General features: G+C 36.9%; 1 protein-coding gene across 1 annotated transcript; it reads left to right on the top strand.

Annotated features, from left to right (window-relative positions):
* Positions 1–1347: 1347 nt before the first annotated feature.
* On the top strand, positions 1348–9081 carry LOC107102216 (bile salt-activated lipase-like). The gene is made up of 11 exons (XM_015401430.1): positions 1348–1419; positions 1697–1844; positions 3713–3832; positions 3907–4104; positions 4178–4308; positions 4383–4490; positions 4583–4697; positions 6378–6564; positions 6720–6923; positions 8596–8805; positions 8895–9081. The coding sequence occupies exons 1-11, from the start codon at positions 1357–1359 to the stop codon at positions 9079–9081; spliced, it is 1671 nt and encodes a 556-aa protein (XP_015256916.1). The 5' UTR covers positions 1348–1356.
* Positions 9082–14177: the final 5096 nt, after the last annotated feature.

Genomic DNA, 14177 nt, shown 5'->3' with positions numbered 1-14177 from the left:
TATATATATATATATATATATAGTATATATATATTTTTTTAGACTTTAGAAACTCAGAAGGTGATCAAATATCGGGTTAAATATCGGTGGGGTGGCCGATGTCCGATATTCACTTTTAAGGCCGATACAGGCCGATACCGATAGGGGGCCGATTATATCGTGCATCCCTAATATAAACACATATATAAACATACATATATATATATATATATATATACATTTTTTTACAGTAAATTTACAGTCATTTTTACTATTTTTCAAGGCTGCCCTTTTAAAAGATGAAACTGTCCAGTGAGCTGTTTCCAAACAAAATTTCTTTGTGTTTTACACTTGTGTAAACAAATTGACAAATAAAATCTGTCTTATTTCTTTTATCTTTTAATGTGTCTTTCAGTTTATTTCATGTCTAGTTTCATGTTTTACATTTTTTTTTACCAGTTCTGTTATATCTTTGTTATTTCTTTTTCTGTATACTCAGTCCGATGACATTCAGCTGGAGCCTTTCTTGTTTTTTATTGCTACAAATTATCCTAGTCAGTTCACTTGTTCTCAGTCTGTTTTGCTCATGTCAACCACTTAACTGTCTTTTTTTGTGTTTTCTTTCACCCACCACTGGTGAATATTGGTTCCATGCCTCATACGTTTTTAAGCTTTTTTCATAGTGTTAAATAAGCCTCATCTGCTTATCTACATATGGGCCCAACTGAGATCCATAATTTCTGACAGCTTGAAGTCAAATTGAACCCAAAATATCATATATGTTCTTTATTAATACTGAATTATCCAAGGTTATTTTACAATGGAAAAATGAAGGCTTTCAATAAAGTCAATATTAAGAGAAAGATGCCCCCTTTTCTCTTTAAAAATGTAACCTTGAGATTCTGGCTAACATTAAGAGTTTCACCACATCAAAAGATTAGTCTTTAACACGTCTGTTTGAACAAAAACTCATTACATAAACTGGTTTCTGTGAGTGCACCACATGGCATTAGATTTTGGCAAGATATGGAAATTCGGTCCATGCACTGTTTTTTTTTTTCTTTTTAAATAGTCCAAACATTGATGACCTTACTATTCTATTTGACCAGTTCTTGTGTAAAAGAAATAAATCAAAACTGTGAGGTGTACATTTTCACATTTTTAAGTTTTTGTTCACATTTTTTCAGAAGCAAATCTTTAAATATTTAAGATGCTCTTGATCCTGCACACGTGAGCTAGTTAGAAATTATGTAACTGTGAGAAAAAACCCAACATTAGGTGTGTATGTCCCAGGTGTTGTATTGCCGTTTGTTGTGGGCAGGTCTCCTTTATAAATGGGAGGCTGACAGCCATCCAGGTGTTCACACAGGAATCCGAATGACAATGTTGGGGATTTTGATTGCTACTGCTATTTTCCTGGAGGCCGTCTCGGCCACCTCCGTAAGTTCCTCTTCAATTAGAAACTTCTAGAATCGAGGATTTCCAACATATTCCATATCGTTGTAGATTAATACATTCAAATTTGACAGTATTAGTTTTAATGAAACAGCTATATTAATGATATTGCTCCTTGATGGTGAATAGGGGATTTTTTTTCTTCTGTACTTACATTACGGTTGAGCAGACTGCTTAACCTTATTATAAATAGAATTTTGAATCCTTCATTTAATAATAACTAACCCAATTTATTGAATTTTTCTTTGCTGAACTCTTGCAGCTTGGTGTTGTCTCTACCGAGGGAGGATTTGTTCAGGGAGAAAATATTAAGATTGCTACCAATCGCTACATGGACGTTTTCAGAGGCATTCCCTTTGCTGCCGTCCCTAAAAGGTTGGAGAAGCCAACGCCTCACCAAGGCTGGGATGGTGAGTAAATCAGTCACAGGCCTTTGTAATCAGTGAAAATTGTCAGTTATATCTAATTAATGCTCACCTATTGCATGAGTTACATATGATGCGATAGTTCACATTAAAAGATGATGCATGGCCTTTCTTTAAACAAATGCAAATTATGTTAAACATATCTTCAGTCGGGGGAGATATTTGCAGTAAACATTTGACTAATCCCAATATCTAAAAGATGTTTTCATGCCAAATAATATACATGAAAAAGTACAGTTTATAAAATATACTGAGTTGAAAAATTCTCATCAGTTTTTAAACATTTGATCATTCAACTCAGTTACTGGACAATAAAAAGTAACTAGTTACTAGGCAACCTAACCATGTTTATTTTTCTTATCTAAAATGTCTATTCATTTTGATTTCTTTTGTCTTATGAAATGACTTTTGTGTTAACTGTAAATACAGCTGAGTGGGAGTTCACTTAACAGCTTTAAATGTTTAATATTAATCAATAAATTCAGCAATTAATAAATCAATTAATGAAAAGGACTTGATATCTGAAACATTGTATGCAAATATACACCATTGTAGTGTGTGTAGTGGGACAGGTGATTGTATTTCACATTAATGTTAACTTGATTATGGACTCATGTTTATAATAAGAGCGTAAAGCAAGTTTTATGTTTTAAGACAGGGTATAAAACTGAAAAACAGCTCTTTTTTTTAGGAAATTAACAAAAAAACAAAAACAAACAAATACTTTGTTAAAAAAAAAAAACATCAAATAGGAGTCACGCTATTCCAGTTCACTATAAAAAAAAAACAAAAAAAAAACACAACAGTAAACCATGCAGGGGAATTTAGTATAACGCTGACGCTTAAGTGCAATGTTTTGGAAAAGCACACATCTGTCAATGTTGTTGATAGATGAGACAATGAGAGGTGCTTCATCAGATTAGAGTTAATTGTAAAGATAAAGTCCTTGTTCACGGACTTACTGAGAAAATCACAGGAACATTTGGCCTTTGACTCCAGCAAGAACTTCAAGTCTAGTATTATCATTAATCCGCATTGCTCTCTGCAATGCTTTGCATCTCTCTACTCACTCTATGCGGGCAATCAAACCATGGCACTGCCCAAATTATGGACCATCAGCCAAATGACTACACATAAGCTAATAATAATAATCTCAGCGATCCTGCTAAATCTCTGCACAAAAAAATAACAGCTCTTTAACCTTAAATAAGAGAACCAACGACTATTAAAGGTTACTTTGATTAATCAAGTTAAAGTAATACAATGGATTAGAATGCAAGTACCACAACTAGGTTACCAATGTGTGTAACATATTTTTGTTAGATTACTACATTAATAAAAATCTAATCATGTTATTATCTGACGCTGTTGCTCCCATTTTAGATTCTTGTTTTAGTATTGATTCTTAAAAAGCGGTTCCAGTTTTGTCCGTCTGATTTAACAAAAAATCATGACATTGTAATATCACAACAAAGAGGGTGTCCAGCTTAAAGTACTCACATACATAAAATATCTGAGACACATGGTAATGCACAAGACCAGGCGTGCCCAAAGTCGGTTTCCCTGCTCGAGCACAGCTGATTTTCATTGAAAGCTGATTAGCAGGCTTTTGCGGAACTGCAATCATCAGAATCAGCTGTCCTGAAGCAGGAAAACCTCTAAAACCTGCAGGACAGTGGCCCTTGAGGACACACTTTGGACATGCCTGCGCCTAGACCTACTTCACCACTTAAATGCATGTACTAATAGCAATTGGATGGACAATTCTAAGTAAACTACATGTTGAGAAGAAATGTATTTTACCCCTCATTATCTATCTTAAAATTTGCCCTTGTGTGTCTGTCTCTCAACAGGTACTCTGAAGGCCACTAGCTACAAGGACAGATGCCTTCAGTGGACGGTAGTCATGGATGAAGTCATGGGAAGTGAGGACTGTCTCTACCTGAATATCTGGGTGCCTCACATCAATAAAGGTAAATCCTTGGACTGATCATAGTTTGTTGAAGGCTTGAACAAGAAAAACTTCTTAGCCCCCCCTTTTTTTTAGCTGCCGCAAATCTGCCCGTCATGGTTTGGATCTTTGGTGGAGCTTTCATGCTTGGAAGCTCAATGGGCGGTACCTTCCTAGATAACTATCTGTACGACGGACAGGAAATCGCAAACAGAGGAAATGTTATTGTTGTGACAGTAGGATACCGTGTGGGTGCTCTTGGCTTCCTGAGCACTGGTGACTCTTCTATGCCAGGTAGGTAACCTTTAAAAAGATTTTAATCTTCCTTTAGCTTTTTCTTACAAACTTCAATTGGATTCTTGTTTAGGAAATTATGGTCTGTGGGACCAGCATGCCGCCATCGCATGGGTGCACAGAAACATCAAATCATTTGGAGGAGATTCCAGCAAAATCACCATCTTTGGAGAGTCTGCTGGAGGAGCCAGTGTTAGCTTTCAGGTCAGAAACTGCTTCAAGTAAAAAGTCCTAAGTCAGTTTAAAGGTATTAAAAATACATATATTTTCTGTTTCAGACCATCACTCCTAAAAACAAGGGGCTTATTAAGAGAGCCATCTCGCAGAGCGGCGTCGCTCTTTGCCCTTGGGCTGTAAACAGGAATCCCCGCCAGTACGCAGAACAGGTACATGGGCTCTCGTAAAAGTTGTATTGATTATCTGGGTTACAAAGTCTTTAAGCCTAATAAAGGGCCATTTGTTTAACCTAATCCTCTAGGTTGCTAGGAAAGTCAACTGTCCCACCGATAGCCGCATGGCCAAGTGTCTGAAGATGACCGATGCCAAGTCTCTGACTTTGGCGGCAACTTTAGAGCTGTCTGGCTCTCCTGATTGTAAGCTGTACACTTATTTCTGGTTACTTATTGGGGATGTTTGCTGGAGCAAAACATTGTAAAGTGGATCACAATAAAGATCTTGATATTTTACAGCTATGTTGAATAGCATAAAAAAGAAATTTATATAAGAGATACAAAGAATGTGGCTAAATGGTTCATGATTAAACAGCTAAGCTGCCATAAACACTTTATTACTTTATTATTAGGTGAATGCACAAAGGCTTTTAATCACTTTAACCTTGCATTTTCAGCACTAAAATTATTATTGTCATTTTGTATAGGAAAAGGCTTCCAGCAATTAATAATCTAGAAATGACCCTCTTCTTTTTTAATTTACTTTACTAATATGGAACATTTAAAAAACTCAGTTTGAAAGCTTTCTGCATATACTCTGGGCATAAACACTTGTACCTAATTGTATAAGTTAGACCAGTTAAATCAAATATTTAATGTGTGGATTTTGAGAGGAGGCAGCAGCAGCCTATCCCACAGAATTACTAGGAGAGAGAAAAAAAATCAGAAACTAAAATATGCCCAGCTAATAGCTTTTAACTAATCAACATTTTGACCGTGTAATGTCTTACATATTTTGTTGTTGGATGAAAAAAACAGTCAAAAATGTATGGAAAACTATATTTTAACTTAATTTTCACTTTGCCAACAAATTCTACAGGACACTTAAATCATTGCAGTAATAAAAATTGGACTCACAAGTAAATTTACCTAAAATAATAAAAAAAAACTTTTATTTCATAAAGTTAAAATAACTTATGAGTAAATATGTGTTATTAAAATCCATATCCTAAAGTTCCTGTATAATCTGTATATAGTTTATTTATAGTTATTCTATAATCTCTTACTCTCTTTTTATAAATACACCATTTATAGTCAATACATACATTTTCTCCGTACACATGTAAATGAATATTTACATCCTGTATAGCACTTCTGGATAGATGCAAACTACATTTCGTTGCTATGTACTTGTGACAGTGTAATGATGATAAAGTTGAATTCTATTCTATCCTAAAGCAGGACCTTTAGACGCTTTGGGTAACATGACTTATTCAGTGAAGGATCTGACCATTTTGATTTACATAGGCATGTTTTTAAGAAGGGCAAGTAATGCACTGGAAAAACGACCTAGAAATAAGTACAAATATTCTTAAATTAAGTGTATTTACCCTTTATTTGAATATTTGAATAAGATGATCTGCCAATGGAATGAGTGTTTTTACTCTTAAAATAAGATATTTAGATAAGATGCACTTGAAATAAGACAATGCAATTTTGTTTTCTTATTATAAAGGTAAATTGTCTTGTTCCATTGGCATAATGTCTCTTTTACCTCCTCAATTCAAGAACAAATGCACTTATTTTGAGAAAAAAATGACTTACTGTATCTAGATTTAGATTTTTTCCAGTGTGCGTTCCAAGTTGTGAATATCGACCTGAGAAACCATTTGATCCAATACTTGGGTCAAAAGTTATACAGAGCTGCTTTAAACTGTGTCATCTTTGCATTGACTAAAATGTAATTCATTATGACCCATTTACCCCCATTGCCTTTATCGCCCTTAGATTCCCAATTGTGAATGAATTTAGCTCAAACATTAGAGGAAATTAACTTCACACTTTGTATGACGATTAATCGAACTCCATATCTCTGTTGGTCAGCTCCTGTGGTAAACAACATGGCTCTTTCTCCTGTGATTGATGGCGACTTCTTGCCGGATGACCCGTCGAACCTGTTCCACAACGCCGCTGACATTGACTACATGGCTGGAGCCAATGACATGGATGGACACATCTTCACAGGCATAGACGTTCCATCAATCAACTCGCCCCTCTTGACGACAACTGTGTGAGTAGTAATAGACTTAATAAACATTACGATATATTTTATGTTGGGAGCAGGTCAGGATCAAAAAGATTTATACCAAACTTGATTTCAAATGTCAATGTTCTATGAAAAAGAGTCATTCATCTAAGTGTCCAAAATTCTCCTCCTTACTGCAGTGATGATGTGAAGGGGCTGTTGCGCTCCTTCACCAAGGAGAAGGGAACGATGGGTTATGAAAATGCCTATGCCACATACAGCGCAGATTTGGGATCCAAACCCAGCGGGGAAACTATCAAAAAAACCGTTGTGGCCGTCGAGACAGACTACCTTTTCCTGATTCCCACTCAGGCTGCTCTTTTCCTCCATGCCTCCAAGGCCAGGTAAAAAAAAAAATGTATATATTAAATATCAGTCTCAGTTATTTCAGACATTCCTGTGCAGCTCCCATACTAAACTATCAAGCTGAGAAAGAGAGTGCATTTATTCTGTGGAAGTTTTAAAGCACCAGAGAAGAGAGTGAAGTCAGATTAAGTTTCTTGATTAAGAAAAGCCACCTTTGGGCATTCTTGACCTATGACTGTGAAAGCTTTCCTTCCTGAAAGTTCTTGGTACCGATGTATGATATTCAATATTTATTTTTGTGGACAGAAGCTTAATCTTTTATAAACCATTTTGTTTCATTGATGGTTATCGTTTTGAGCAAATCAGATGAATAATAGGAAGAAAAAAAAAGATGAAAGTAGTGCAGATTATATGCTTTCAGCAACACAGATGTGTGAGCAGCCGCAATATAAGTGACATATAGAGATTTATTGACAACACACTTAACATCGATAAACACAGAGCTAGTTACACGATCCTTTATGTTGAAAACAATTCACCTACATATTGTAATTGATCTTCATATTAGAAGACACCCTCAAGGTATCTTCATTTTTCATTTGATCTGATGATTTTTGATCAAAAGTATGGGCAGACAATTGCTAGTGATGCAATAACCCCACTTCTAAAATAAAACCACACCACTGGACACTGGATAACCTTCTCTGTTAGATGTCATCACATACAGTAATGGTGTGCTGGAATTATCCAGACAAGAAAAAAAGGCTTCTAGTTGAGTGTCAGCACCTAGTTCACCCTGGACCTTTAAAAAGGTCATTGCATATGTTTCACTCCATTGTCTGTCTGTGTTGCACTTTTTCTGGTTATTCTGTAGCTCCAATTTGTGAAATATATCTCAAAATATAATAGAAATAACAAATTTCTTTACTTGAAAACAATATCCAGAGACAGATATTTGAATATTTGAGTCGCATAAAAAGATTTCTGTCTGGAGACAACAAAATGTATGAGATCATCTTGGAGGTTCACCTTCAAGCACGACCATGACCCTAAATACACCCAGAGAAAATATGTTGAATGTTCTTGAAGAGATACACGCAGTAAATGGTGAATTCTCCAGAGTATTAGCTTAATACTTATGAAAACTCACTATTCGCCACCTTGCTTAAAAAGTCAACAGCCGTCAAGTTTTCAATCCCTAGTTACCCATTCACCACCTTAAAGTCAACACCTTGCATGGCTTCCATGTGCTCTATGCAGGGTCTTTTTTTCCAAACTTGCATGATGCCTTGCAAGGAGATGAAATTTATTTTTTTATCCTCATCTAGCTTGTGTTTGCAATCATTATCCTTTAACCCAAGGCCAATGCCTTACACTGGCTGCAGCCTCAGGCACCCTTCCCCTCATATAGGCTGTTGTATTTTGTCTCTTGGATGGGTTGCTCTGGAACACATTTCATTGTGCTGATTCTTAAGGAGGTATAAGATGTAAACAGTTAGTTATATGCCAAACTTTTGTGATGTTTATTTTAAAGAAATAGAAGATCAGACGTTTTTATTTCTTTTTCACACCACATTAGTAAGATCTCTTATTTTTGTGCGTCTCAAATTCAAAATAAACAACATTTAAGGTTTGTTGTATTTAGACAAACAAGGAAAGGTGTCAATACTTATCTGAGGTGCTGAATCTTTGTTAAATTTTCCTCCAAAGAACTGGTCGCACCTACTCGTACCTGTTCTCTGAGCCCAACCGTATGGGAGGCACCTTAGAAGCCTTCCCCAGCTGGCTTGGAGCTGACCACGCTGATGACTTGCAGTACGTCTTTGGAAAGCCATTCTCCACCGCACTGGGATACTTTCCACGTCATCGTGACGTTTCTGGATATCTGATTGCCTACTGGACCAACTTTGCCAAAACGGGGTATAACAGCAACACAAAATACATTTAGCAACTCCAGAAACTGATCACTTTATTCCTGACATTTTCTCTCTTTCTTGTTATGGTTCCAGAGACCCTAACTCAGGAGGTCTGAGCGTTCCTGCTACGTGGCCAGCATTCACATCCAGTGGACACCAGTTTGTAGAGATCAATGCAGATATGGACGGCAGCTACGTTAAAAAGGACCTAAGGATGCGTTATGTGAATTTCTGGACCAGTACCCTGCCTAACCTTCCTACGATCTACTCAGAGGAATGAGCTTGTGCTTATCATGAGGCCACTGATCAGGGTTGGTTTGAAAAAATAAATCAATATTAAAAGCAAAGCTCTTGTTTCATTTTTCTTTTTATCAATAGTAATTGTGTTTAGCTTTTTTGTCTTTAAAAAACCTTATAATACTTTATCCATAAATAAAGTACATGTTTGATCTAATTTCAGTTAGGTTAAAGGTATTTTGGAGGTTTTTCGCAAAGTTTTTAAAAGATCCGCCCTCTCCACTTAAAAAAAAATGCACATGCCAGAGGATGCACAAACCCATTTCTCCTTGTATACGCTGTATTAAACAGTTTCTGTTCTCATAGCTCATACAAGCTTACTATGTGCACACATCCTCCCTAACCCCTAAATTCCTTAATCATTATATACAGCGGGGACTATATAGTGGTCTTTATAGCGAACTTGGGTAACTGAACGTTTGGTCAGTTACGTAACTTCTCCTCCACTGCGCGGTGACTGCGGCATCTTTCTTATTAGTCGCCGCAATCGGGTAGAGGAAGCCTTTGGCGACAGCAGACAACGGTGACAGCAATTCCCATAATGCTTTGCGGGGGGAGCTCTCCGCACAAAGCATTCCAGGATATATCTGCCTCTTCTGAGGCCTTTCTTTTCTCCTCACACACTTCATAGAACCATGACCCCCGGCCATTTTCAAAGAACAGCGGTGAGAAAGGTGAGCTTCAATGACTGTCTGAAACCGTAGTTCACCACAGATATACACTCACCGGCCACTTTATTAGGTACCCCATGCTAGTAACGGGTTGGACCCCCTTTTGCCTCAATTCTTCGTGGAAGCATTCCTCAGGGAGTTTGGTCCATATTGACATGATGGCATCACACAGTTGCCGCAGATTTGTCGGCTGCACATCCATGATGCGAATCTCCCGTTCCACCACATCCCAAAGATGCTCTATTGGATTGAGATCTGGTGACTGTGGAGGCCATTTGAGTACAGTGAACTCATTGTCATGTTCAAGAAACCAGTCTGAGATGATTCCAGCTTTATGACATGGCGCATTATCCTGCTGAAAGTAGCCATCAGAAGTTGGGTACATTGTGGTCATAAAGGGATGGACATGGTCAGCAATAATACTCAGGTAGGCTGTGGCGTTGCAACGATGCTCAATTGGTACCAAGGGGCCCAAAGAGTGCCAAGAAAATATTCCCCACACCATGACACCACCACCACCAGCCTGAACCATTGATACAAGGCAGGATGGATCCATGCTTTCATGTTGTAGACGCCAAATTCTGACCCTACCATCCGAATGTCGCAGTAGAAATCGAGACTCTTCAGACCATGCAACGTTTTTCCAATCTTCTATTGTTCAATTTCGATGAGCTTGTGCAAATTGTAGCCTCAGTTTCCTGTTCTTAGCTGAAAGGAGTGGCACCCGGTGTGGTCTTCTGCTGCTGTAGCCCATCTGCCTCAAAGTTCGACGTACTGTGCGTTCAGAGATGCTCTTCTGCCCACCTTGGTTGTAACGGGTGGTTATTTGAGTCACTGTTGCCCTTCTATCAGCTCGAACCAGTCTGGCCATTCTCCTCTGACCTCTGGCATCAACAAGGCATTTCCGCCCACAGAACTGCCGCTCACTGGATGTTTTTTCTTTTTCGGACCATTCTCTGTAAACCCTAGAGATGGTTGTGCGTGAAAATCCTAGTAGACCAGCCCTTCTGGCACCAACAATCATGCCACGTTCAAAGTCACTCAAATCACCTTTCTTCCCCATACTGATGCTCGGTTTGAACTGCAGGAGATTGTCTTGACCATGTCTACATGCCTAAATGCACTGATTTGCCGCCATGTGATTGGCTGCTTAGAAATTAAGTGTTAACGAGCAGTTGGACAGGTGTACCTAATAAAGTGGCCGGTGAGTGTATGCCTGAAAGAGCACATGCACTGAAAAATATCAATAAAGAGAAGAGCATGTGCGATAGCCTTCCGTAAACATATACCGGTAACCAAAATGATTGACAATTAGGAGGACCACTTATTGAGATGATCCACCCAGAAATAAAAGTTTGTCCTCTATACTTATAACAGTTTCACACAATTATTCCTTCAATTGTTATTTGACAAAAATAACAGCAGATGGCGCTGATGAATTTATATAATAATTCCTGAACTGTAATTAGAAATCATAATTTTTTTGCCATTTTGTCTCTAGTCCCAAATATGTTAACAGAGACACAATTCATGGTAATTTCATTATTAAAGAAAACTGTATTTTAACCATTTCTTTCCCCTTAACAGTGTGTCCATGTATTCAGTAAGTTAAAGCCTCCAGGGCTCCCTGTTTTAATGAATTATATATATGTAGTTTTAACTGATTCATATTTCACTACATGACTTTATAAATTTATGCCATCTTTTTGAATGAATTAGTTGAAATGTGTTTACTTAGCAACATAAAACCTAAGTACATAGAATAGAATATATGACATACAAATGAACTGACAAAAAAACATTTTTAATTTCAAAGAGGAGTGTTAAAAAAGTGCTGTAAAACATAAGATACTTATTAATACATTTTATTTCTTAAAAGACTTTAAAAAGTTAGTGAGCTTAATAGGTCGTAGTATAACCTTAATACTTCACTCAATGGTCTAAAACAGAAAACAACTTAATTTGTTTTGTTACACCTCTAACCAGAAAAGGGTTAGAAGCTTAAATGGTGGTCATGTCATGTGTCAAACGAAAATCACAACATGCTTCTCAAAGAAGGGTCTAAAAATTAAAGCATTAAAACAAAAAGTAAAAAGAAATGTATAAACTCATCCAAAATAACATTTAAAAAGATCTTAAAGCAGATTTAGAAAAGAATGTTTGCAGTTTTTTGTTTAAATAAGCTAAAGCTTTCAACACAATGTAGACTAAGCATTTGGACTATGGGTAATTTTTTCTGAAAACAATTACTGGAGTTGTTGTATGTGGCTCTAACAGATAAGCAGGGAAGTAACCGGACCAGGTAGCAGCTTTAAAATTTAAGCTGGGTTCCAAAATAATGGTACTGCTTTCAAATCTAAAAAACGTGGAAGATGATCTTGCTATGAGAAAATCTATAACCATATAACTCATTAGTAGGGTTACTTTAATAAAAAGGACGGCGTTGCCAAAAATAATATATATATTTTAATTATTCCGAGCAAACAATCCCCAGAATGGTTTCAATCTTTAGATTCGTCCATTACAAAATTTCTCTGGATATATTTAGCTTAAAAATGCTACAGAAGACCGAAGACAACGGAGGATTAGATCTGCCCGTCTTCTATCATCACGTCCTAAAAAACAGGCTACTATAAATCTGTAAATGGCTAAAAACAGCTCAAAATATGAGTCCTTGTTAGAGGTAGAGCATTCTCTATCAGCTAAGAGTACTCTTGCAGATTTTCATTAGTTTAAACATAAAAAGGCATATATGTTTCAAAAGCATCAGCATTAGCTCATCTTTGACAGCTTGGTTGGAGTTTCTTGAAATTATGCACTCATCTTTACCAAACCTTGTTAAAAGAAATTTTTTATTATTTATTTTTATTTATTTTTATTCCTAATGCACCTTTTCCTCCTTGTTTGCACCTTCTTTAATTACTATGCCAATATGTGACCAGTGAATTTCTCCGCTGTGAGATCAATATGCTCATCAAAATCTAATCTAATCTAACTGAATTCTTGGAACATTTATTTGAAGGAAATAATTTTATCCTGTTTTGCATTGTATTTTGCAGTATGGGATTTCAAAATATGTATTTCTATAAAATCAACAGATTAGGTCTATAATAAAAGACAGATTTAACATCAATGAAGCAGGTATACAAATGGATGTTTCAGATGGGTTTTGGGTTTTCAGTCTGATATCTGCTTTCATTTCTCAAGTAATGCACCAGATGACTACATGCATTATGGGTATGCGTTCATGTACAGAGGTTCTGGTTTCTGACATGTGAGGATCTGTCAAAGTGTCTCAGATGTAATATTTCACCTTCCCCCTCAGTCTGTTTTGGCTGGTAACCTTGACGATGTCACCTTTTATAGTGGATCCCTCTATGTCATCTTCAATGCCTTATGTATCACGAAGAGGGTACTGGGGGATGATTTTGAGCGCTTCTGGGCCTCTGGGGTCTGGAGGCTTCCCGGGGAGGGTTGCTGGGGGGTTGGATCTCGGCTCAGAATGTTCTTTTGATTATACTTGTGAAAAATACATCATAAATACTTTAAAAGAAATCAAAATAAACCACAACATTCTCCAACTATTTTAGTTGACAAATTTCTCAAATACTAATTGTTTGATAAGTTTTCATTTACTTCAAGAGACATTAAAGACATTGATAGGCTGAAACTAGAGCTAAGAACACTTTGGACACCATGCAATTTACTGTGTCTTTTCAAACTGTTTTAAAATGGCTATAAAACATGAACATGAGGGTAAATCAACAAAAGCACATGATGAGAACTTTGTTTTTTGCTCAGCATTTTGAAAGTGATTTGTCCTGTTGAAACATCATATGTTTAGTTTAAAGCTTTCACCCATTGAAGTTTGAGTTAACAACATGATGAGATCCAAAGAGCTGACAGGGTTTTTCAGAGAGAACACCAAAGCAGATTATGATTCCAGTGAGCGACTTAAAGATATCAAGAACTGGGAAAAGCTGGTCACCTTTTATGGTATGCATACAAAAGTGGGGAAGATTTCAAACAATTCCCAGTCTACAAAGGTCTCCAAGCAATTCATCCTGAAAGCAGACTACAAGATGCAACATTAAAGTTGTAAAACTCAGATATCAATCTCCAACTCTTAATGACCAGTGTCCAGCTAACTTTATGTATATGTCTACTTCACAAAAAGGACTTGATGGTCTATTTGAACTACAAAGTGTCCACACTACACATCCTATGGGGAGGGCTATGCCTATCCTTGCATGTGACATCAGAGGGAGGCCTAGGTGATGGCTCATGAAAGTATTATGTTACTCAGCTGTTTTTTTTATGCTTCCTGCTTTCTTTAGAGGAGCTGAAGAAGATATCTGCGGAAAGGACAGTCTGGGTCAGGGGTCGGCAACCCAAACTGCTCAAAGAG

Source organism: Cyprinodon variegatus, unplaced genomic scaffold (genome assembly GCF_000732505.1).
Source record: "Cyprinodon variegatus isolate N-32 unplaced genomic scaffold, C_variegatus-1.0 Scaffold32, whole genome shotgun sequence".
Taxonomy (NCBI): Eukaryota; Metazoa; Chordata; class Actinopteri; order Cyprinodontiformes; family Cyprinodontidae; genus Cyprinodon; species Cyprinodon variegatus.
Note: the sequence above shows the minus strand (reverse complement) of the source record. Positions and strands in the feature narration are given on the sequence as shown.